At 34.5% G+C, this 27,069-nt stretch overlaps 1 protein-coding gene across 5 annotated transcripts in view; it reads left to right on the top strand.

Moving 5' to 3' along the window:
* The window catches only part of TASP1 (taspase 1), a 253,010-nt gene that overhangs the window by 27,038 nt on the left and 198,903 nt on the right, over window positions 1–27,069 (top strand). For all 5 annotated transcript variants that reach the window (XR_003317189.4, XM_026503016.3, XM_044385679.2 and 2 more), the window contains 2 exons: window positions 10,584–10,704; window positions 17,951–18,035. Coding sequence is in view for 4 of the 5 variants with exons in the window: in XM_026503016.3 (XP_026358801.1) it covers window positions 10,584–10,704; window positions 17,951–18,035 (206 nt within the window). In the remaining variant the exon portion in view is untranslated. The remainder of the gene's footprint in view (window positions 1–10,583; window positions 10,705–17,950; window positions 18,036–27,069) is intronic.

Genomic DNA, 27,069 nt, shown 5'->3' with positions numbered 1-27,069 from the left:
TTCTGTCTCCTGGCCTGTTTCATTTTTCTCCATCATGTTTACTGCTGTGTAATATACCATCTAATTTATTTAATTTCTTATTGTCTGTTTCCCTTAGCTAGAATGGAGGCTCCGTGTAGGAAGGATATTTTTCTGTTTTGCTGTATCCCCACGGTTTACATCATGAATTTACAAACTATGGCCTAAAAGCCAAATCTGGACTGCTGCCTGTTTTTGAATGGTCTGCAAGCTAAAAACGGTTTTTACTTTTTTAAATGATTGGAAAAAAAGTCAAAAGAGGAATAATGTTTCATGACACCAGAAAATTATATGAAATTTAAATTTCTGTGTTTATAAATGAAGTTTTATTGTAACAAAGCCATGCTTACTCCTTTTCATATTTTCTCTGGCTGCCTTCATGCTATAAAGGCAGAGTTGAGTAGTTGTGGAATTGCCTGTGTGGCCCACAAAGCCTGAACTATATAGTATATCTGGTGCTTTACAGAAAAGGTTTGCCTGGCACATAGGTGTCCAATAAATATTTGTTGAATGAATGAAACTTAACCTACACTACCACAGAGGAATCTAAATTGGAAATCTTTCAGTAATCCAGTTCTCGAAAGTTTGACCTTAATTAGCTGCTAAACAAAGAAAAAGTCCCCAAATGATTTTTTGGTAACACATTTTCACTGATCTCTATTCATCCTGTAAGTAATGAGAATTGATGATAAAATACCAGGGAATTTGTAATTCTTAGGGTAGTATCAGGATTGGTGTACTGCACAGGTTTTACCAGTGTTAGTTTGAAAAAGACTGTAACAACATGGGGTATACATCCTGTTTTTATTACTCTGTTTAAGAAAAATTCAACAAATAGTTTGTTTTAGAAGCTGTTTGTTTTTTCCCTCTTTCTCATCAGCTTAAGGTTAATAAAGCTATGTGCTTCTTAATGAGGTTAATAATTAAAATAATTCTGATATCTTAGCATACTTACTTTGAATAAGAAACCATATTGTCACATAATTTCATTCTACTATATTTTATTCATCTAATTATGTGTTTATTTGCACTAGAGTAGCAGGGTATGAGTACTAACATATTAGTAATTTCCTGTAAATGTCTAACTTCTTAAAGGAAGATTAGAAATTGGACAAACATAAATAATTTTATATAAAAATGATTTTATAATGTGCCAGTTTAGTTTTTGTACAACATTTGAAAACTAAATTGTTTGCATCTGTAAGAGCTGTTAATAGAAGTCTCATAGTAGATCCCCAGAGGTACAGTGTACCCTATAGGCTTGCAAACAGTTCTTATTTTATTTTATGCTTTCAGCAAAGGACATTAAATGGGTAATACAGGTTATGGTTTATGGTGAAAGAGTAATGTTTTGCAGATCTTTGCCTTGGCTTGGTGTTTCCAAATTTTGTTAATAGGAAAGGGTTTACATATCCTGTTGGGGACGTAGCTCCTGACTTTCATTCTTGGCCTTCCCACCCTCTCTTTGCTGGGTCAAGCAGTCAGAGGGATCTTACTTTGTAAAAATTTTGTCTCCTGTGAAAGTTATGGGTAAGCTTAAAAAATATTTTGCTTTTAAAATTTCATCTTTTAGAAGGTGAAAATGCTATTGCTTGAGTTTTTTTCATTTCTCTTGTTTTAATTGTGAAAAGATGGGATTCTTAATACTCTGTACATTATTCTGGCATTTCTCTATAAGAGTAACTTGTAAGAATCAATAAGCATCAGCGTAAGGGGTTACAGTTCACAATGATCAATTATTCAATTTATATCTAGTAATTAACTCCTGTTCATTCATTCTACATATATTTATTGAGTACCTACTAAGTGTCAAACATTATGTTAGATACCAGGATACAACACCCAAAAACACAAATTACTGTACTTATGGGGCTTAGCATTCTACAGAGAGAATTAGACAAACAAAAAGTACATATAATGTCAGGTAGTGAAAGGTGCCATAAAGAAGCATAAAATAGTAAGAGGAAAAAAAAATTGTTGGGAGAGTTGGTGAAATGCTAATAACTCAGTGAGGGTGGGCCTCTTTTTTTTTTTTTTTAAGATTTTATTTATTTATTTGTCAGAGAGAGGCAGCGTGAGAGGGAACACAAGCAGGGGGAGTGGGGGAGGGAAGAGCAGGCTTCCTGCTGAGGGGGGAGCCCGATGCGGGGCATGATCTCAGAACACTGGGATCATGACCTGAGCTGAAGGCAGACGCTTAACCACTGAGCCACCCAGGCACCCCAGGGGAGGGCCTCTGATACCAGTTTCAGCAGAGACCTAAATGAAATGGAGGAGAAACCCATGTGAAGGTGTTGGGGAAGGGAGTTTTTGGTTAGAGGGAAAAATACCCTATTATCCCTTCTTATTCCACTTTATTCTTCTTTATAACACTTATCACTATGGGACATCAGCTATTTATACATATTTGTATATGTGTGTTTCCACACACACACACACACACACACACACACACACGCACAGTCTTTATTTATTGCCTTTTTCTCCTACTAGAGTCACTCACTAAACTCAGCATTTCAAAGGGGTACATGAACAAATGGAAGAGCCCTGAGGTGGGAATGTTCTGTGTGCTCATGGAATTGCAAGGAAGTCAGTGTGGTTGGTACATAGGATGTGTGAGGGAGAGAGGGGCCAGATCATGTAGGGCCTGGTAAACAGTGGAAATTAGGACTTTAGATTTTATTCTAAGTATTATGGGAAACCACTGTAAGTTTTTGAGCATGAGAGTAACAGGGTCTGACAGATTTTAGGATTGCTTGTTACTAATTGGACATAATGATTTCTAGTTGTACAAAATGATTCAGGTCAGAAAATCAACAAGTGACCATTTAAAAAAACTTAAGTATATATTTTATAAGGGGAAAGTTAGCATATAGGTGATTAGTTTATATCAAGTGAGAGGTACACTTCTTTTTTGTCAGTTTTATCAAAGTATAATTTGTATACAACAAAATTCACCAATTTCATTATTATTATTATTTTTAAAATTATTTTAATGTTTTTTAAAATTCACCAATTTTAAGTGTGTAATTTGATGTTATGACAAATGTATACAATCATGTAACCACTAATACAATCATGATATATAACATTTCCATCACTTCCAAAATTCCCTCTTAATGCCTATCTGCAGGGGATCTCTTTCAGTGGCTCCTGGCAACCACTGTCTGCTTTTTATCATAATTTGGCCTTTTCTAGAATTTAAATAGAATCATATAATATGTGGTCTTTTGTGAGTTGCTTCTTTCACATTTTTTAGCATGATGCTTTTGATATTCCTTCATATTGTTGGTTATATTAGGGGTTTGTTCCTTTATAGCTGAGTAGTATTTCATTGTGTTGATACATCATAATTTGCTTATCCATTTACCAGTTGATGGGCATTTGAGTTGTTTCCAGTTTTTGGCTGTTCTGTTTAAAGCTGATATGAACATTTCTATTCAAGTCTTTATGTGGATGTATGCTTTCATTTTTCTTGGATAAATACCCAGGAGTAGAATTTCTGGATCTATGGTAAGTGTATGCGTAACATTAAAGAAATTGCCAAGCTATTTGCTGTTTTCATTCTCACTAGCAATGGATGAGGGTTGCGGTTGTTCCACATTCTTGCCAATACTTGCTATTGTGTGTTTTCTTAATGTTAGCCATTTTATTATTTTATTATTTTATTTTATTTTATTTTATTTTATTTTATTTTATTTATTTTATGCCATTTTAGAGGTTATGTAGTGGTTTTAATTTGCATTTCCCTAGTGGCTAATGATGTTATGCATCTTTTCATATGTTATTTGCAATCAGTACATATGCCATTAAAAACTTCGGATCATTTGTCTTACTGAGTTTTGTCGATTTTTTTTTATATATTCTGGATATAGGTCCTTTACCTTTATGTATGTTTTGTAGAATTTTTTTCCCAAGCTGTGGGTTGATTTTTTTGAAAGAAACTTTTAATTTTTGAACAGTTTTAGATTTACAGAAAAATTCAGAAGATAGTATAGAGAATTCCCATATACCTAACACCTGATTTCCCCTTTTTATAACATTTACATTAGTAAATATTAATGATGTATTTTTCACAATTAATGAACCTGATTTGACCCATTCTAATTAACTAAAGTCCATACTTCAAAATTCCTTCATTTTTACCTAATGTAAATGCTTTTTCTGTTTCAGTATTTTTCACCTTAGATTATTAAATTTTTCATCTTAAAAGCTCAACTTATTTATTTTTTTATAGTTTCCTTTTCTCTCCTTTTTACCCTCGTGTTTTCCTGTACCTACGTGAACATATACAATATGTTTGTGAGACCTATTTTAACATTGTTAGCTAGCATTGGAATTGTTTACTAATTCTATCATCTGTGTCATTTCCGGATCTCTTTTCATTGTTTGCAATTTCTTCTGGTTATGGGCCATAGTTTTCTGCTTATTTACATGTCTGGTCATCTTTGTTTTTATACTAAATGTTGTGAATTTTATATCTTTGGGAGTTGGCTATTGTAGAACTTTGTTTTGGGACACTTGTTCATGGAAATTATTTTGATTTTTTAAGGCTTGCTTTACAACTTTGTTAGTGCCGGTCTAGAGTAAACTTTCTAAGGCTAATTTGGTCTAATTTTTGTGGCATTACCTTCTGAGACTTTCCCTGATAGCCTCACTCTGGCTGATGGAAAGACGACTTATTCTTACCTCTGTGTGAGCTCCAGAAATTGTTCAGCTTACTGTTTTCCAGAGCTTTTTCCTTTAGCCTTGTTAGTTTCTAACAAATATATGCAGACTAATACTTATTTAAAGACTGTGAATCTCTGGACTTCTCTCTGTAGCTCTTTCCTTTTTGTACCCTGTACTGCATATTCTAGCCGTCCTTGCCTCCTTGAACTCATAACTTTGTCTCCTCAACTCTAGAAGAATGTTGGCTCTCTTCTGGGTTTTTCTTCCCTGTGCTCTGGCCTGGAAAGTATCTCTGGGAATTAAGTTGAGGCATCTGATTTGTGTCTCTTCTTTCAGGATCATAGTCCTGTGCTGGCTATTGATTGAAATCTATTTGTTATGTATTTTGCCTGATTTTCTGGTTAGGAAGATAAATATAATCACTATTATGCCTTCGTAGTTAGAAGCAGAAGTTCAGTAGATATACTTTTGAAGTTATAAATATATATATATTTAATTTATTTTATTTTTTAAATTTATTTTATTTTATTTTTTAAAAAATTTTATTTATTTATTTGACAGAGAGAGAGAGACAGCCAGCTAGAGAGGGAACACAAGCAGGGGGAGTGGGAGAGGAAGAAGCAGGCTCCCAATGGAGCATGGAGCTCAGTGTGGGGCTCGATACCAGAACCCTGGGATCACGCCCTGAGCCGAAGGCAAACGCTTAATGACTGAGCCACCCAAGCGCCCCTATATATCTTTTTTTAAATATTTTTTTTTAATTTTGAAGTAATCTCTGTACCAAACGTGGGGCTCGAACTTATAACCCCCAGATGGAGTCGCACACTCTACTGAGCCAGCCAGTTGAAATTATTAATATATTTTGAAGTAGGAGAAATATTTTTGAAAAAAATTGCTTCTAAGATATCTTTTAATTTTCTTATATACCTTTTCTTATGTATTTTTAAAATGTCAAATTTAAACCATCATGCAGTAGTCATTTTCAGAATAACTTTGTTCAGTTTGTGATTTTTAATTGGATTATGTTAAAAATTTTGCAGTGCTGATTAGCTGATATATTCCATTTCAAAGATTGTTGAGATAGTGTATACACTGGTATGATTGTGTATGTGTATTTTGGGAATTACTGCATATAGGCAGATGCTTTATATTTTTCTCACATTTCAGTTCCGTTTTCATACTTTGAAGTTATACATAACTAGGCAAGGGAGGTTATATGCAGTAAAAACAAACAAACAAACAAACAAAAAAAACCCCCCAGAAACTAAAAACCCCAAACTTTTGTAACGTGGTAATTTACTTGCTTATAATCTCTTCTGTTCTCAAAATATGAAAAGATCCAGGGCAAGAATTCAATCTTTATCTATTTTAAACCATAATTTTTCTTTGGTTGTGATCTCTTTCCCAAGATTTAATTATGAACTGATTTAGCTAGAAATATTAAGTTGGAAGGCCTTATTCAAAATCCTTATGCTTAATTATGCATACTCTTTCCCCATCTTATAAAATGCCTTTTCTTATTCATGGTTTTATTTATTTCTCCAGTTTCACAGTTCTGATCCTTTCCCTTCTCTCTCTCTCTCTTCTTCTATTCCTACTACTGTCATTTCCTTGCCAGGTAGTATTTCAAGCCTCTGTTGTAAAATAGCCCTCAGTTTGGTCTCACTGATTTCAGTCTCCTCTCCTTGCTTCTCATACAACATGTGTCAGTTTGTTTCCTTGACCAATATATCCATTTTGATTTTCTTTTGTACAGAAATCTTGGGGCGCCTGGGTGGCGCAGTCGTTGGGCGTCTGCCTTCGGCTCAGGGCATGATCCCAGCGTTCTGGGATCGAGCCCCACGTCAGGCTCCTCCGCTGGGAGCCTGCTTCTTCCTCTCCCACTCCCCCTGCTTGTGTTCCCTCTCTCACTGGCTGTCTCTCTCTGTCAAATAAATAAATAAAATCTTTAAAAAAAAAAAAAAAGAAATCTTGACTGGCTTCTCAGTGTTTTTTTAATCAGGTTCGGATTCTGATGAATAGCACGTCTCAATCTTCAGATTTGGCTTCAGTAAATCCTTTTTGCTGAATGTGTCTTCTGTGGCTCTGACACTTTCCCATTGCCTACATGTTGCTCACATCATTTCCATCACTGGAATTTTCTAGCTTCCTGGCTACCTTCAGGGAACCTGATGTTAACTTCTCTGTCTCATAATGGGCCATTTCCTTTAGGGTGCTCAAAGCATTTATTACCTGTTTACTCATTTCCATATAATTTATAACCTTTTTGTTTTTTTCCATCCTGTGATCTTATTTTTAAAATTCTGTGGACTATTAGGTTATTTAACTGCATTAGGACAAAAGCCCTGTTCTCCAGTCCCTGACCCCTTTGCTGTAGTTATAGGTACATATTAAGAAGGTTTAATGCTGTGGTTGGTTTTCTTGGATCTTGCCGTAATACAGGATACTGGGGACATTTGTAGATGATATGAAGCATTTGGTGATCTATAGGTTGATCCAGATTTGCCCTAGTTTCTTACCTTAGAACAGAGTAATTTTTCGGGATTGACTCAGTTTTCTAGAATGTGAGGTAGAGTTTTTCATTTTTATGGCCTTTAGTTATTTTGGAGTAGGCCTTTCATCTATGCAGTGACTCTAAGGAGCATCAATCTAATCTTTCCACCCCTGGCTCTCTCTCTCTCTTTTTTTTAATGAAGTTTTCTGGGACTTTGTCCCCAAGATGTTTATTTTTATTGTAAGATTTTATATTGTTAGTTTTTTCCCCCCGTATCTCTGGTTGGAAATCATGTATGATATTGTCTTGACATAACAATACTAGTGGTATATATTTTTTAAAACTTTATTCACAGTATTAGAAAAATAAGGCAGTGTCTTTCTTTTAGATTTCAAATACATAGCTGACTTCTTTTTTTTTAATTTATATTCAATTAGTCAACATATAATACATGATTAGTTTTTGATGTAATGTTCAATGATTCATTAGTTGTTTATGACCCAGTGCTCATCATGTTGCGTGCCCTTCTAATTCCAGGGCTTTATGTTCTGTGTAGTCTGCTGAGATAAGCTTTTTTTTCTTCATGGTATCTTTTTATTTTTTATTTTTTTAAAAGATTTTATTTATTTGAGAGAAAGAGAGAAAAAAGGGGGGAGAGGAGGAGAGGAGAGGGAGAGAATCTCAAGCAGGCTCCATGCTCAGTGTGGAGCCCGTTGTGGGTCTCTATCTCACGATCCTGAGATCATGACCTGAGCTGAAATCAAGAGTCAGATGCTCAACCAACTGGGCAACCCAGGTGCCCCTTCATGATATCTTTTTAAAGATATAATTCATATACCATAAAATTCACTCTTTATAGTACACAGTTCACTTGTTTTTAGTATATTCATAAAATTCTGCAGCCATCACAACCATCTACTTTTAGTTCATCTGAATCACTGCAGAAAGAAACACAGTACGTATTAGCTGTCACTCCCCATTCCCCCTTCTGCAACCCTTGGCAACCACTAATCTACTTTATGGATTTGCGTTTCTGGAAATTTCATATAAATTGGATCATCTAGTGTGTGATCTTTTGTGACTGGCTTCTTTGATTTAGTGTTATGTTTTTAAGGTTCAACCATATTTTGCCATGTGTCAGTACTTCATTACTTTTTATTGCTGATTAATACTCCATTGTATAGATATACCATGTTTTACTTACCCATTCATCAGTTGGTGGGCATTTGAGTCGTTTCCAGAAGTGCTGGCGTATGAGAGTTAAGTAAACTGTTGTGAATTTATGGGTACAAGTTTTGTGTAGACAATTCATTTTTCTTGGGTATATACCTAGAAGTGGAACCGTTGGGTCAAATGGTGACTTAAAGTTTTTGAGGGGTTTCCAGTGTTTTCCAAAGTAGCTGTACCATTTTACATTCCCATCAGCAGTGTATAAGGGTTCTAATTTCTTTATATCCTTGCCAACACACCTGTCTTTATGATTCTTTTTGATGTTATTGTAAGTGGAATTGTGGGTGTGAAGTAGTAGTTACTGTGGTTTTGATTTGCCTTTCCTTGATGAGTAATGATGTTGAGCATCTTTTCATGTGCTTATTGGCCATTTATATATCTTCTTTGGAGAAATGTTCATTCATATCCTTTATCCATTTTAAAATTGTGTTTTTGTATTAGAGTTGTGGGAAGTTTTTATATATCCTGTATATAAATTTCTTATGAAATAAATGATTTACAGTCCCTATGCCCCCATTCTAAGAGTTTTTCTACCTTTTTTATTGTGTACTTTGAAACTCAAAAGTTTTAATTTTGATGACGTCCAATTTATCTAGTTTTTTCTTTGGTTGCTTGTGCTTTTAGTGTCATATCTAGGAAACCACTGTCTATCTGAGGTCATAAACATTTGCCGCAATGTTTTCCTTGAATGTTTTAACTCTTAAATTTAGGTCTTTGATCCACTTGGAGTTAATTTTTGTATATGGTTTGAGGTAGAATCCAACTTTGTTCTCTTGGATTGAATATCCAGTTGTCTCAGCTCCACTTATAGAAAAGACCGTTTTTGTTTATTGAATTGTTCCGGCATTGTTGTTGAATTGATCATAAATACGCTTCTATCTGGACACTCAGTTCTATTGCATTGATCTCTATGTCTGTCCTTAGTTATATCACACTGTCTTGATTACTGTAGTTGTGTAGTAAGTTATAAAACCTAGAAGTGTGAGCCCTCTGATTTTGTTTTTCTTTCGAAGATTGTTTTGGTGATTCTCAGTCCCTTGCATTTCCTTATGAATTTTAGGTTAGTTTGTCAATTTCTGCAAAAAACGTTGCTAGGATTTGGTAAGGGATTATGTTGAAGCAGATCAATTTTGGAGAGTATTGCTATCTTAAAGATATTAAGCCTTTTGATCTATGTACATGGCTGTCCTTACATTTATTTAGGTCTTCTTTAATTTTTTCTTAACATGTTTTGTAGTTTTCAGTGTATAAGTCTCCTACTTCTTTTGTTGAATTTATTCCTAAGTATTTTATTCTTTTTGATGTTATTGTAAGTGTAATTGTTTTCTGAATTTCATCTTCACATTATTCATTGATAATATGTAGAAATAACAATTGATTTTTGTATATTAATCTTGTGTGTTGAAACTCTGCTGAACTTATCAGTCCTAATAGTTTTTTAGTGGCATCCTTAGGACTTTTTGTATACAAGATCATGCCATCTTCTACTAAGATATAATTTTACTTTTTCTTTCCAGTCTAGATGCTCATTATTTCCTTTTCTTATCTAATTGTTTTGTCCAGAATATCCAGTATAATGTTGAATAGAAGTGATGAGAGTGAACATTGCTGTATTATCCCTTAATAAGGGATAGCATTCAGTTTTTCACCATTAATTATGATGTTTGCTCTGGACTTTTTGTAGATGTCCTTTATCATGATAAGGAAGTTCACTTCTATTTCTAGTTTGTTGAGTGCTTTTCTCATGATAGGGTGTTAGTTTTTGTCAGATGCTGTTTTTGTGTTTATTGGTATGATTCTGTTTTTTCTCTTTAGTTTATTTTCTTTTTTATTAACATGGTGTATCACATTAAGTTTCACATATTAAAACCAAACTTGCTTCGCTGGAATCCCTCTTGTTCATGGTGTATAAGACGTTTATGTTTTGTTGCATTTGGTTTGCTAGCATTTCCTTGAGGATTTTTGTGTCTATATTCTCAAGATATATTAGCCTGTAGTTTTCTTTCCTCATGATGTCTTTGTCTTGTTTTGGAATCGGGGTAGTGCTGGTATTGTGCAAGGAATTGGGAAGTGTTCTTTCCCTTTCTAGTTTTTGGAACAGTTTATAAAGGATTGACATTAAATCTTCTTTAAGACTAATGGTATTTTAATTTTTGTTTTTATCTCTTAGGATTCTCCTTTTACAAATGCAGGAATGGGATCTAATCTAAATCTCTTGGGTGAAATTGAGTGTGATGCCAGCATAATGGATGGAAAATCCTTAAATTTTGGAGCTGTTGGAGCACTGAGTGGTATGTGGACATTGTAACACATTATCTCTATTCTCTGAAGAACTATGAATATTCTCTGAAGAACATATGATGTCTCCTAAAGACTGAGTCAGTCTAGTGTTGTCTACCATTCTTGCTTGGAATAGTGTTGAAAACAACATTGTTTTCTTTTACTGAATTTAAAACATGAAATCTTAACTATGAAAAGTTTTAAAGAAAATAGTAAAAAAGCTTATGTTCAAGTCTTTGTTAGTTTGATCATTCTCCTCCATCTCCTTGAGATTATAGACATTTAACCTGCGAATTAGCATATTCTATTAATTTTATGATTATTTGAAATATACAAATAATATATTTTTTTGTTAAAAAATTCAAATGATGTAAATAAAAATTACCATTGCTCTTCCAAATCTTTCCTTCTCATCCTTCTCTCCTTGGAGGGGTTTAACCAGTAAAATACAGTGCATTTACCTATATTTTTATGTAATAGAAACAGTTTCACACATATGTTTTTTTAAAAAAATATATGTACATATTATTATGAAACTTTCTTTTTTCTAAAATAGGATGTTTTAGAGATTTTTCCCACATCAGTACATATAAGGTATATCTAATATTTTATAATTCCATTATTAAAGCAAATATACATGAAATGCACAGATTTTAATTATAAAGCTGCATGAATTTTTAAATGTATACAGCTATGTAAACCATTACCCAGGTCAAGATATAAAACATTTCCATGTCAAAATATAGAACATTTCCAGGGCGCCTGGGTGGCTCCGTTGGTTGAGCATCAGACTCTTGATTTCAGCTCAGGTCATGATCTCAGGGTCCCAGGATCTAGCCCCGTGTTGGACTCCTCGCTCCGCACTCAGCACAGAGTCTGCTTATTCCTCTTCCTCCCCTGCTTGTGTGTGCTCTCTTTCTCTAAAATAAATAAATAAAATCTTAAAAAAACAACAACAACAAAAAAACAGACCATTTCCATAATCCCAGAAGGGTTCTTTATGCCTCTTCCTAATCCATACTTTATACTCTGCTCCTGCTTTCCCTCCTCCTGCTGTTCTCCCCTAATTTTGACTATAGGTACCATAGATTAATTTACTTTTTCCTGAGTATTATATGAGTGGAATCATATACCTCTGTGCCTGTCTGTTTTGTTTTTTGCTTAACACTCTGCCTGTGAGATTGACCCATGTCTTGTGTCACAGTAATTTTTTCTTATTACTTAGTAGTATTTTATAGCATGAATATATAATAAATGATCTATTCTCCTTTTGGTGGATATTTGAATAGTTTCTAGTTTTTGACTGCTCCAATGAATATTCTTGTACATGTCTTTTGATAGACATATGTACTTAATTCTCTTGGTTATAAATTTAAGGTTTGGAATGATAAGATTATCATTAAGATCCTATCCTTAAGATCAGGGATAATACAGCAATGTTCACTCTCATCACTTCTATTCAACATTATACTAGATGATAAGTTTAGGTACATAATGTGCTCTGCTTTAGTTGATACTGCTGGACAGTTTTCAAAAGTAGTTGTTACAATCTGTACTCCCACCAGCAGTGTATGAGCATTTTAGTTATTCTGCATCAGGGCCAACATTTGGTATTGCTATTCTTTTCAAAAATCATCTGTTTTGGGGCGCCTCGGTGGCTCAGTTGGTTAAGCATCTGCCTTCAGCTCAGGTCATGATCCCAGGGTTCTGGGATCGAGCCCCATGTCGGGCTCCCTGCTTGGTGGGGAGCCTGCTTCTCCCTCTCCCTCTGCGTGCTGCTCCCTCTGCTTGTGCTCTCTGTCTCTAATAAAAGAATAAAATCTTGAAAAAAAATAAAATTCATCCATTTTGGTATGTGTGCAATGGCATTATTGTTTTAATTTGAGTTTCCCTGGTGACTAATGATACTGAGAACCTTTTTTTTTTTTTTAAATATTTTATTTATTTATTTGACAGAGATAGAGACAGCCAGCGAGAGAGGGAACACAAGCAGGGGGAGTGGGAGAGGGAGAAGCAGGCTCATAGCAGAGGAGCCTGACGTGGGGCTCGATCCCACAACGCCGGGATCACGCCCTGAGCCAAAGGCAGGCGCTTAACCGCTGTGCCACCCAGGCGCCCCATACTGAGAACCTTTTGATATACTTATTGGCCATTTAGATATTTTTGTTATACAGTGTATGTTCAAAAGTCTTTTGTATATTTTTTTATTGAATTATCTTTTTTCCTTGATTTGTTCAAATACTTTATATATTTTAGATACAGATCCTTTGTTAGATACCGTTATGTATATCTCCTCCTAGTCTGTGGATCATCTTTTCACTATTTTAATGCTGTCTTCTGATGAACTGAAGTTTTTAATTCTAATGTAGTTTAAATTACCAACCTTTTATTTTATGATTATTTAAAAAAATATTTTTAAGAAATCTTTGCCTACCTAAAGTTTTGAAGATCATCTCCATTGTTTTCTTTTAATAGCTCTGTTTTTTTTTTTAAGTAAGCTTTACACCCAATGTAGGGCTTAAACTCATGACTTGGAGATCAAGAGTCACATGCTCTCTTGACCGAGCCCACCAGGCGTCCCTAATAGTTCTATTGTTTTTTACCCTTCACATTTAGCTCTCTTATCAAGCTCAGATTAATTTTAGTGCAGGTGAGATAGGAGTTGACATTAATTTTTTTCCTCTTATGGATATCCAAATGGTTCATTGCCATTGTTAATAGAAAGGACAATGTTCTCCTCACATAACTGTGTTGGCAAATCAGGTGACTGAGTATATGTGCAATGGCTTGTTTCTGTACCCTCTATTCTATTCCATTGTCCTATTTATTGCCAGTGCCATGCTGTCTTCATTACTGTAGCTTTATATTCTTTATATATGCTAATATATTTATATACTCTTGATACCTAGTAGTATAAGGTTTCTAACTTCCTTTTTTTTTTTTTTCCTTAAGATTATATTGGCTATTCTAGGTGTTTGGCCATTTTCATTAAATTTTTGAGTCAGCTTGTCAATGTCCGTAATAAAACCCTACTGGGATTTTAATTGGTATTGTATTAAGTATACAGAATCATTTGTGGACAATTGATGTCTTAACAATATTAAATATTCCAGCCCACAAACATAGAATATGTATATTTATATAAATATTACTCATTTTTTTCTCAGCAGTGTTTTATGGTTTTCAGTATAAATGTGTATATCTTTTATTAGATTTATTCTAGGTACTTAGTTTTTTGATGCTATTATAAAGTATATATATTTAAAATGTCAATATCTAATTGTTTTATTGAATTTAGAAATATAATTGAATTTTGTGTATTGGCCTTAAAGTCACTAGCCTTGATGAATTCACTTAATCTAGCATTTGAAAAAATAGGTTCCCATGGAATTTCTCTATACACAATTATATTACCTATGACTCATGCAGTTTTGCTTTTTCCTTTCCAATATTTAAACGTTTCATTTTTTTCTTACATTATTATCCTGGCTGCTACATTCGGTGCAATGTTGAATATAAGTGGTGATAGTGTACATCCTTGCTTTCTTCCTGATCTTAGAGGGAAAGCATTAAATATCTCACCATTCTGTATGCTCTGCTAGCTTTTGGACTGTCATAGATACTCTTTATCAGATTGAGGAAGTGCCCTTCTAATCTGAGTTTGCTGATAGTTTTTATCATAAATGGGTATTGAACTATCATTAAGCGCTTTTCTGTGTCTATAGAGGTAAAGATTTTTCTCCTTTATTTTGTTAAACATGGTGAAATTTGTGATTGATTTTTGAATGTTCCTTTCTTGGCATAAAGTCTTCTCAGTCATGTTTGTATATTTTTATCTTCTTCTGGATTCAAGTTGCTGATGTTTAAGATTTTGACATCTATGTTCGTGTAATAGATTGGCCTTAATTTTCCTTTCTTGTAATATTATTTTCAGGTTTTGGAATTATGTTATGGCTGACCTCACAGAATGAATTGAGGATTTTTTTTTTTTCTCTTTGAAAGAGTTTGCCTATGATTGGAATGATTTCTTCTGAGAATTCATTAGTTATTCTAGATTAGTGGATTTTTCTTTGTGGGAAGTTTTAACAAGTGGATTCAGTTTCTTTAACAGTTATAAGATTTTCTTCTCATTTGTGTTTTTCAAGGAATTTGTCTTTTTCATATGAGTTGTCAAATTTATTTGCCTGAAGACTTTTTAGTTAGCTTTCTTTTTGATTTCTAGTTTAATTTCACTGTGGTCAGGGAATATCCTCTACCTGTTTGCAGTTCCTTGAAACTTTTTGAGACTTGCTTTATGGCCCATGTGAACTTTAAAAGAGTATGTATTTTGTAGTAGTTGGGTGCACGTTCTGTATGTGCCGTTTAGGTCAGTTTGGTTATTCACTTGTTCCAGTCTTCTTTATCCTTTCTGGTTTCTGTGATAGGTAAGAAAGTGTATCAATTAGTTTTAAATCAAATTTCACATGCTTAAAGGCCATTAGCATTTCTCTGTGAACGGACTGTTCCATATCTCTTGTGGCTTGCCTTTTAACTTTACTTATAATATGCTTTATCATATTAGAATTTACAATTTTTATGTCTCAAACTTATTACTTGTTCTTTTGTGGCTTTTGTATTTCACAGTTCTTAAGGTTTCCCTCATAATTATAAGTATATATTTTAATACACTTATAATTTATTTTTCATTTACTTCTTTAATGCATTGTTTTTTTCTGAAATAACTAACAAATTGTCCCTGCCTAATCTTGAATAATAATAATAACAACTGTTGTTTATTGGGTGACTGTTACATACTATGCATTGTTCTCCAGTAGTTTATATATATTCAGTCATTTAGTTCTCACAATTACCTTTTGAGGACACTATTTTTATCCCCATTTCACAGATAAGGAAACTAAAATACAGAAGAGATTTAGTAATTTGCCCAAGGTCACTGTATCAGTCTGGGTCTAACTAGGAGACAAATCACATGGTAGATTAAATAGGGGAAGTTTAATATAAAGAACTGTTAAGCAGTGATAGGAGAGTCACTATACAAAGATGGAAAGAGAACTCAAAATGTATTCTAGGGCTGAGCGAGAATACCCAGGTAAGGATAAACTTGGAAGGGGTTTTGGGCCTCATTGAAGAAGGTGTGTTTGCAGCCCACTGCCTAGCAGAGAATTTGCTGGGTTACCCAGGCCACAGTCACTGGTGAGACCAGGAACAATCCTGTGGGGCAGGTGAGCTCAGGCTAGCAGGTGGGCACACAGGAGTGAGGAAACTATGGGAATTGAACCTCTGTTGCACAGGATAAAGATTGGGTTTTTGACTCACCAGACAGCCCTGTCCACATGGGACATTTCACTATTTGTGCCTGTGAGGCTGAGAAGGTTTGTGACTTGAGTTGGGTACAGTCCTGTTCTTTCTGGGGGCTGTCAGCTATGCTGTTGTAGCCTGAATCAGGAGCTGGAGAAAACATGTGGTGGCCAAATGCTGGAGAAAGCTGCACCCTGCAGGCACTTAGCACGGGGGAATACCATGTGGGCCAAAGAGTGAAGAAAAACTGAAGCTCTCCAAGCCTGCCTGATAAGCCACCCGTTCCTCCTGCAGTGTGTTTCTAGTGCCCTCTACTGACAAAGCTGCCAGTGTGCCAGCTGGCAAAGGAAACATGTTAAGGGCCCATATCCATTTTCACAGATCAGGCAATGAAGGGAGAATTTGTAGCTGAGAAGCAATAGATAGCGGGTACAGTTGTAACAGTCTGACTCCCATCACTCTGTGTTCTTTCTACCTCTCACATAGAGTCTATCTTTTCCTACTCATTTGAAATACTGTCTGTGTCATGCATTAAATATTCAAATGCTTTTGTGTCTGTGTCTGAACTTTAGCTTTATTTTCTGTTCCATTGATGTATTTGTCTGTTTGTACTCAACCTACACTCTTTTAATTAAGAATAGTTTTTAATAAGAAATGGTATCTTGAAGGGTGAATACCTCTTCATTTTTTCCCAAAGTTTTCACTTCCTGATAAATTTAAGAGTCAGCTTTTCATTCATCATAAAAATCCTTTTGAAGTTTTGATGGAGAGTTCTGTAGATTTGAATTTGTAACTTGACAATTATTAAAGTCTTTAAATATTACATCAACATATACAGAGATATATTTTAAGAGCTAGTATAGAAATCTGAGCTTTTCCTTTATTTCGTATTTCATACTTTTTTTGGTGGCATGTTTTTGTTGTTTAGCTAAATAGTTTTGTTTTGAGTCCATATGGTGGCCTTAATTTGAGTTTTAATAATCTTTTTATATCCCACTCCTTTCTTTCTTTTTTTTTTGTACTGATGCTGTCCTGAGGGGCATCCATTGGTTAGTGGTTAAGGGTGTGGTCTCTGGCATTAGCTGCTTCTGTTGAAATCTTAGCCCTGTGATCTTGGGCAGGTGACTTAACCCTCTGTGCAAATATTTCTTCAGTAATCAGGGTTCATAAGTATACTTACATGATAGAGTTGAGACATCAGTGAATTAATCTGATATATTTAAGGGTTTGGTACTGGGCTTGGCATATATTAGATACTGAGTTGGTGTCTCTGTCTTCAGTCATTATCACATTGTCATATTTGTCATCATTATCATGACAGTATTTTTCACACTAATACTTACTGTCCTATCATTTCTCGCAGATAAGCATCCGCTTCTCACTTTTCTTCACATTCTGTTTTCCCTCCTGGAAACAATCTGAACCATGTTTTAGGTTACAATCTTGTACATACTTGGCCTCTTCTCCCCACTCTTACCCAGTTTGTAGGATATTCTCTTTAATCTGTCTCTCTTGTAGGTGAATTTAAAGATTTGGCCATTAATTTTTTCCCCTCAAGGTAAATTTGAAGCTGTTTGTAATCATGTTTGTTCTTTAGAAGAAATTCAATGTTTGATAGTGGATGCCACATTTTCAGTTTATTTTTTCTATTCTATTCTAAAATCTATTAATAAGGAACCTAATTTGAATATATATTATTTCAAATTCAGTCTTTGCTGCTGTAGCACATGACAAAACATGAGAATGTATGTTTTTATTCTTTTCTTGTATTTACTGGGTATTCATTTATTTGTTGATTTTGTCCATATTGTTTATGATAATTAAGGGTTTTCATTAGTATATATAAAAGAAGATTTTTCCAAGATATTTCAAAGATGTGTTATTGAAACAGCCACAAAACTGAGTGGGAAACTTGAAGATATTTTTCTGACTTCATTTTCTGCCAATTTTATTTTATAGGAATCAAGAACCCAGTCTCCGTTGCAAACAGACTCTTGTGTGAAGGGCAGAAGGGCAAGCTCTCTGCTGGCCGAATTCCTCCCTGGTAACTGCTTTGTTCTGCCTGACTTTCCCTAGGTCTTTGGTCTTTGGTGCTTGTGGTGTTTGAAGGCTATTTTTATCCACAGAAGGCTGATGTTGTTGGTTACACACCAGCAGTAGCTTGCCTTTGAGAGGAAGACATACTTTGTTCTATAATCTTGGAACATTTTATACACTTGATAAAGCTTCAGATGCAATAGAATATTACAGATTAAAGCAGAAAAGAGATCAGAGTTAATTTTTGGTTTTGTAGTTGATTACAGAGATGTTTTTGCTGTTCCTAAGTGCACAATTGGGATCTTTTATTATGAAACTTTAAAAGTCCACAGTCCAAACTAATTTTAATTTTGAGATGATCTTAGAATAAAAGTACTTAATCTTTCTCTTCTGGAGAAACACATTGTGATGTTAAGATTAGTAAGAGAGCATCTTTTCTCCAGCATTAACATACAATTTTCATTAAAAAAACTTTGTACTTTTCAAGTATTTATAAATGTAAAGAGAACATTGTAAAGAGCCCTCATGAGCCTGTCATCCAGCTCTAATAATTAACAGTTTTTGCCCTTCATCTATCTCACTCAATCTCTCTTTTTCCTGTAGTATTTTTTTTTAATTTAATAAACTTTTTTAGAGTTCATTTTATTTATTGATTGATTTTAAGCAATCTCCACACCCAGCTTGGGGCTCAAACTCATGACCCCGAGATCAAGAGTCCCATGCTCCTCCGACTGAGCCAGCCAGGCGCCCCTTTCCTATAGTATTTTAAGGGAAATCCTTGATGTGATATTTTTTACCCTTAAGTAGTTTTGTAAATTGCTCTATGTTTGCAAAACATAACCGTCATTCCATTAGCATGCCTAATAATAATAACAGATATGCTTCAATGCTACTGCATGCTTAGTATATGTTCATAATGCCCAGCTGTGAAGGTTATATTAATGTTCTGTGTTGAAAGTTGTGACAACAGTACTATAAGGTATCACTTTATTTGACTGTTATAATTTGGAGTCATAGAAAATAAATTAATATAGTTTTGAAAAGTCTTGAAACCTTTTACCCAAATATACTCAAGTAATCATTTTAATCATATACTTGTCAGGTGTTTAATTGTGATACTAGAAAGGTCAATTTTAAAAAATTTTGAAGAAATACAATTTTTAATATTTGTGTCTTCAATAAAAGAAGGTTAAGGAGAAGCAAATATGAAATTTTGAGATTGTTTATATGTTTGATTGATATCAATAAGTTTACTTTTAGAACTCTGTAAGTAGGAAAAGTGATTAAAGAATTCTTAGACTTTTCTCATAATTTGTGTTTGTCTCATAAATTTGTCTTATAAAATGCTATTTTAACTGTTTTGAAGTCCACTAACCCAAAATTTGCTAAGTTTTTTTTAGTGCATACTCAGAATCCTATTGGATAGGACTTATTTTTATGGGAGTAATAGATGTAAAGAGATTATCTCTGGATTTATATTCTCCTCAGTGTTGATTTAAAATGTGACTGTTTTCTTTCACCCACCCATATTTGCTACTATACGTAAAGCATACTTAACCCTCACTAAACCAATTAGAAGACACGTGCCCAGTAGGGAGGAAATAAGGCAGTTGTTTTAGTGGACGAGGAAAATAGCATAAATCTTATGAAAAGTATTTTAAAGTTTGCCTGCAAATCTCCATAATCCCTTTCCCCACACTACTCATGGCATTTATCAAGCTGATTCTCAAGTTTGTATGGAGGAACCAAGTGTAAAACAATAGTCAAGACGTTTTGAAAGAGATCAAAGAGTTGGACTTACCTGATAGCTATCCTGGTACTTTGTAATACTATCATAATTAAAACAGGTTGGTTTACGTATAGGTATATATATGTAGAAAAAATCAGTAGGACTGAACTGGAAGTCCAGAAGCGGACCCAGTAGAGAATTAAATTTAGTCTATCATAAGTATCATCTCAAAGCGTTGTGGGCAATGCTTTGGGACAATCGGCTACCTAGTGGATAAAGGTTAATTTGAATTCTTGTGTAATGCCGTTCAAAGAAATAAAATTCAAACATGAAAGTAAAAAAGCATAGTATAAAATATTTAAGAAAAAAATGTAAGAGGGATGCCTGGATGGCTCAGTTAGTTAAGCGTCTGCCTTGGGCTTGGGTCATGATCGTGGGGTCATGGGATCGAGTTCTATGTGAGGCACCTTTGCTCCTCAGGGAGCCTGCTTCTCCCTCTGTCCCTCCCCCTGCTTGTGCTTTGTCTATCTCTGACAAATAAATAAATTCTTTAAAAAAATAGTCTGTAAAAAATATAAGAGATTATGTTTATGACTGGGGTAGCAAAGTCCTTATTAAGATTAAAAAATAAAGCTAAATATGGAAACATATGACAAGTGAAAATGTATAGTTATTGTACAACTGAAGATACCATGATCTGAATTAAAAGACATTATGGCCTTTGAAACTGAGAAAAATTATTTGCAGCATAGGTAGCAAAAAAAAAAAAAAAAAATTAGTAACCATAGTGTTTAAGAACAAGACAACCTAAATTTTAAAAATTGGTGAAGGGTACAAATAGGCAATTTATAGAAAAGACAATATTGATGGTACATAAAGACACAAACAGGTGCCCAACCATAATCAAGGAATTATGAATTAAAATGATAAGATGATATTTTCATGTTAAAGTAGCAAATTAACAAAGACTAATGATACCCAGTGTTGCTGTTTCAAGTTTTCAAAGGGGACATGTGCAATATTTTTATATTTTACAAAGATAAAATATATGGGAAAAAGTAATGGCCATCTCTCCATTAAAATGATACCATATAGTGATACTACACTTGTCTGGAACTAGCTGTCTCATTTTCTCATGTACTAGTTCTTCAGCTTTATTCTTTGTTTTCAGAATTGTTTTGACCATTTTAGGCATTTTGCATTTCCATATTATTTGAGAATTAGCCTGTCTATTTCTAGAAATAGCCTGGTGGAATTTTGATTAGGATTGCAACATATCCATTTATTAAAGTCTCATTTAACCTCTCTGGACCAGTGTTTTATAGTTTTCAGTGTACAGGTCTTACACAGCTTTTATCAAATTTATACTTAAGTATTTCATTCTTTCTTTTAAAAAAAAAGATTTTGAGAGAGAGAGAGCTCACACACCAGTGGGGGGAAGGGCAGAGGGAAAGGGAGAAGCAGACTCCCTGCTGAGCGTGGATCCCAGTGCAGGGGTTTGATCTCTGGACCTTGAGATCACCACCTGAGCCAAAACCAAGAGTCAGATGCTTAACTTGCTGTGCCACCCAGCACGCCAAGTATTTCATTCTTTTTAATACAATGATAAATTACATATATATGTTAATTTCCCATTGTTCCTTGACAATACAGAAATATGATTGATTTTATTACATTGATATTCTTTCCTGGGAATTTGCTAAATTCATTTGTTTTATAGTATCATTTTTATAGATTTGATAAGATTTTCTACATAGACAATAATGTCTTCTGAGAATAAAGATTGTTTTATTTCTTCCTCTCTAATCTGGGTTCCTTTAATTAATTTCCTTTTCTTTATTACAGTGGCTAGGACCTCCAATGCAATGTGGAATAGAAACGTGAGAGTGAAAAAAAAAAAAAAAGAAATGTGAGAGTGGGCATTTGTGCCTTGTTTGTGATTTTAGGGTGGAAGCGTTTGGTCTTTTATGTATGATGGTTGCTGTAGGTTTATCATAACATCTATGATATACTGAGAAAGTCTCATTATTATACTGAGAAAGTCCCTTCTTAGTGTTCTGAGAGTTTTAATAGGAATGAGTGTTGTACTTTCTCAAATGCTTTTCTGTATCTATTAAGATGATCTTATAATTTTTCTTATTTAGTCAGTTAGTGGTTGGTTGATTTTCAGTTGTTAAAGCAACAGTTGCATTCCTGGGATAAATTCCACTTGGTCATAATGTATTATGCTTTTGATATATTGTCAGATCCAACTTGCTAAGATTTTGTAAAGAATTTTTGTATCTCATATATTATGAGATATATTGGTCTGTAGTTTTCTTGTCATGTCTTGGTTGGGTTTATTTTGCATCTTGGTTATGTAGGGAAATGTATTTTATCAAACTGGGAAAAATTTTTGGCTATTAATTCTTCAGATATTTTTTCAGATTCCTCTTTCTGTCCTTCAGGACTCCAATTGCATGTGTACTTGACCTCTTGTAGTCCTACAGATCACTTATAAATTGTTTACTTTTTCCATTCATTTTTTAAAAATATTTTTTTATTATGTTAGTCACCATACAGTATATCCCTGGTTTTTGATGTAAAGTTTGATGATTCGTTAGTTGCGTATAACACCCAGTGCACCATGCAATACGTACCCTCCTTAATACCCATCACCAGTCTATCCCATTCCCCCACTCCCCTCCCCTCCGAAGCCCTCAGTTTGTTTCTCAGAGTCCATAGTCTCTCATGCTTCACTCCCCCTTCTGATTATCCCCCCTTTCTTTATCCCTTTCTTCTCCTACCAATCTTCCTAGTTCTTATATGTTCCATAGATGAGAGAAACCATATGATAATTGTCTTTCTCTGCTTGACTTATTTCACTTAGCATTATCTCCTCCAGTGCTGTCCACGTTGCAGCAAATGTTGAGAAATCGTTCTTTTTGATAGCTGAATAATATTCCATTGTATATATGGACCACAACTTCTTAATCCAGTCATCTGTTGAAGGGCATCTCGGTTCCTTCCACGATTTAGCTATTGTGAACAGAGCTGCTATGAACATTGGGGTGCATATGGCCCTTCTTTTCACTATGTCTGTATCTTTGGGGTAAATACCCAGTAGTGCAATGTCTGGATCATAGGGTAGCTCTATTTTTAACTTTTTAAGGGACCTCCACACTGTTTTCCAGAGTGGCTGTACCACCTTGCATTCCTACCAACAATGTAGGAGGGACCCCCTTTCTCCACATCCTCTCCAACAATTGTTGTTTCTTGCCTTGTCAATTTTTGCCATTCTAACTGGCGTAAGGTGGTATCTTATTGTGGTTTTGATTTGAATTTCCCTGATGGCTAATGATTTTGAACATTTTTTCATGTGTCTGTTAGCCATTTGTATGTCTTCATTGGAAGAGTGTCTGTTCATATCTTCTGCCCATTTTATGATTTATTTGTTTCTCATGTATTGAGTTTGAGAAGTTCTTTGTAGATCTTGGATATCAGTCTTTTATCTGTAGTATCATTTGCAAATATATTCTCCCATTCCGTGGGCTGCCTCTTAGTTTTTTTGACTGTTTCCTTGGGTGTGCAGAAGCTTTTTATCTTGATGAAGTCCCACAAGTTCATTTTATCTTTTGTTTCTCTTGCCTTTGGAGATGTGTCATGAAAAAGGTTGCTGTGGCTGATGTCTTAGAGGTTGCTGCCTATGCTCTCCTCTAGGATTTTGATGGATTCCTGTCTCACATCGAGGTCTTTCATCCATTTAGAGTTTATCTTTGTGTATGGTGTGAGAGAGTGGTCAAGTTTCATTCTTTTGCATGCAGCTGTCCAATTTTCCCAGCACCATTTATTGAAGAGACTGTCTTTTTTCCACCGGATGTTTTTTCCTGCTTTGTCAAAGATTAGTTGCCCAAAGAGCCGAGGGTCCATTTCTGGGTTCTCTATTCTGTTCCATTGGTCTATGTGTCTGTTTTTGTGCCAGTACCATGTTGTCTTTGTGATCACAGCTTTGTAGTACAGCTCGAAATCTGGCATTGTGATGCCCCCAGCTTTGTTTTTCCTTTTCAACAATTTCTTGGCGATTCGGGGCCTTTTCTGGTTCCATACAAATTTACCGGCTGTTTGTTCCAGTTCTTTGAAAAATGTCATTGGTATTTTGATCGGGATAGCATTGAAAGTGTAGATTGCTCTGGGTAGCATGGACATTTTAACTATGTTAATTCTTCCGATCCATGAGCATGGAATATTTTTCCATCTTTTTGTGTCTTCTTCAGTGTCTTTCAAGAGTGATTTGTAGTTTCTACAATATAGATCCTTTACGTCTCTGGTTAAGTTAATTCCAAGGTAACTTGGATTTAACATGATTTTTGGTGCTATTGTAAATGGGATGGATTCCCTAATTTCTCTTTCTTCAGTCTCGTTATTCGTGTATAGAAATGCAACTCATTTCTGAGCATTGATTTTGTATCCCGCCACATTACTGAATTGCTCTATAACTTCTAATAGTTTGGGAATGGATTCTTTTGGGTTTTCCATATAGAGTATCATGTCATCTGCGAAGAGAGACAGTTTGACTTCTTCTTTGCTGATTTGGATACCTTTTATCCCTTTTTCTCTCTTTCTTTCATTTTGAATAATGTCTATTGCTGTTTTCAAGTTCACTATTTTTCTACAATATCTAATCACTTGTTAATCCCATCAAGTTTATTTTTCATCTCTGACACTGTAGACATCTTCAGAAGTTTGATTTGTTGCAGCTTTGAGTGTCTTCTGTATATCTACTTAACATGTTTAATCTTTCCTGTAGCTTCTTGAACATATGAATAGAGTTATAACAATTGCTATAATATCTTTGTTTACTAATTTATTATCATCTTTGTCATTTCTGAGTTGTTTTCAATTGAAATATTTCTCTCCTCTTTATTGGTTGCATTTCCTTGCTTATTTGCATGCTTTGTAATTTTTTATTGCATTTTAGGCATTGTGAGTTTTATCTTATTTGGTGCTAGATATTTTTAAGTTTTAATAAATAATCTTGAGTTTTATTCTAGGTTGTGGTTAAGTTATGTAGAGACAGGTTTATTCTTTCAGGTCTTGCTTTATACATTGTTACATGCTACTAGAGAAGCATTTAGCCTTGAGCTAATTTTGCTTTACTCTTGGGTAAAACTCTTCTGGGTCCTATAACGGATGTACCTAGAGTAGGGTTTCTTACTTTGACTGGTGGGAACAAGAGCTGTTCCTCTCCCTTTGTGAACTTGGGGTTGTTTTCTCTAAAACTTTTGTGGTATTCTTTCCCAGGCTTTGGGTGATTTTCTGTTACACATGCACTCATCTCTGTTCAGCTGAAGACTGGAGGGGACTGTGCAGATCTCAGAGTCCTTTCTGTGTGCAGCTCTCTCTGATACTCTGCCCTGTGAACCCTGGATGTGTGGGCTTTTCCGGGTGCCTAGCTCTCTCCGAAACTGAGAAACTGCTGGGCTTTGCCTGAATTCTTTCTGTGCCACAGCCTGGAACCACTCTAGGTAGTAAGCTGGGTCGGTCATAGGCTTTACCTTGTTTGTTTCCTTTCTCTCAAGGATCACTGTCCTTATGTTGCCTACAAATATCTGAAAACTAATGTTTCCTACATTTTGTGATTTTCAAAACAGTTTCTTCAGGCAAGAGTGTAAATTTGTTCCCTGTTATCCCATCTTGTCCAGAAGCAGAAATCTCTCACAGTCCTGGAAGTTTATTGTATACCTGCAGTAATTGAGAAAAAAACAAATTCCTTGAGTGTCTTAAATCAACAAAACCAAATTTGTTGTTTTTACTTTGAGCTTATTTTCATATGACCCTAATAAGTCAAGTTATCTAATTTCTGTAATAGTAATAGCTAACATTTATTGCATTTGTACACTGTGTCAGGCACTGTTTTATGTGATTTGCATGCATTAACTCATAAAAATTATACAGTGATTTATCAGGGTAAGACACATTTTGCAGTTAATGAAACCAAGTCCCACACTTGACCACTTTTAGGCTTTATAAAATTTTGGAGTCCTTTCATATCATATTAGAAGCAGCAGATTAAAAGTAAAGGGAAAATGGAATCCTTTTATAATAAGGAGGAGTAACTGTTTACACCCATTTAATTATTCATTCATTTCTCCTCCACTCAGCAAATATTTATTGTTCATTTTCTTTGTGCCAGGCATAAAGGTACAAAAACTGTCAAAAGCAGATGGAACACTTAGAAATCATAGTCCTTTGGTGTTATCTGTCACTACTGTATGGGGACAGCAAGGCATTACATATAATAGGTGTTTTCTAAGAAGTCTTTAAATAAAAAGTTCATTTATCTGTATACCTTCGTTTATAAACTGTGTCACATTTACCTAAGTTTCTTTATTTTATTTATAAAAGTGTAGCTTGAATCTTTCTTTTTCCATTTGAAAGGGGTGCAGCTTTGATAGGCATTATCATTTAGAACAGGAATTGGCAGACTATGGCTTATGGGCCAAATGTGGTCTGCTGCTTGCTTTTGTAAATAAAGTTTTATTGGGACACAGCCATACTCATTTGTGTATGTATTGTCTATGGCTTATGCACTGCAAAGGCCAAATAGAGTTGTTGCAAAAGAAACATTGTGGCTATAAAGCGAACCTGTTTACTATCTGGGCCTTTACAGAAAAACTTTGCTGACTCCTAATATAGAAGTTAGGATTTTTGGAAATTATGTTTCTTTTGATGAAAAAGGGAAAGCTAGACAAATATTGTTTTATGTTTAGTATAAATGAAACCTGGAAGTGCTCATTAGACCATAGGATTTTTTTCAGAGGAAAATTTAGTTTTTGGTACATTGTTTATTTTAAAGTACTATTTTATCTATTATATTTCATAAATTCACTCAAAATTGTACTACTTTTGTTGTGTGAATGTGAAAAGACAACTAAAAAAAGATAAGACAATTAAAAAATGAAAGATTAAAAGAAACATAAGAGATCTGTTGATTAATCAGAAGGTAGGGATTTAGATGGATTCCCATTCAAACCAAACAGTTTAAAATACAAAATAACAATAGTGGAAAAAATCTTATAAGATAACCAGAGAAGTATGAACATTGATGATATATATTTTGATTCTAAAGATTGTTCATTTTTGATGTGTCAATTGCTTATGCTGAGGTTCTGTTTTCTAAAAAAAGTATTTTTTATTTTATTTATTTTTTTTAAAGATTATTTATCAGAGAGCGAGAGAGCGCATAAGCAAGGGTTTGCGGCAGGCAGAGGGAGATATGGTACTTGATTCCAGGACCCTGGTACTTGATTCCAGGACCCTGAGATCATGACCT

The sequence above is a fragment of the Ursus arctos genome, unplaced genomic scaffold (assembly GCF_023065955.2).
Source record: "Ursus arctos isolate Adak ecotype North America unplaced genomic scaffold, UrsArc2.0 scaffold_16, whole genome shotgun sequence".
Lineage (NCBI taxonomy): Eukaryota > Metazoa > Chordata > Mammalia > Carnivora > Ursidae > Ursus > Ursus arctos.
Note: the sequence above shows the minus strand (reverse complement) of the source record. Positions and strands in the feature narration are given on the sequence as shown.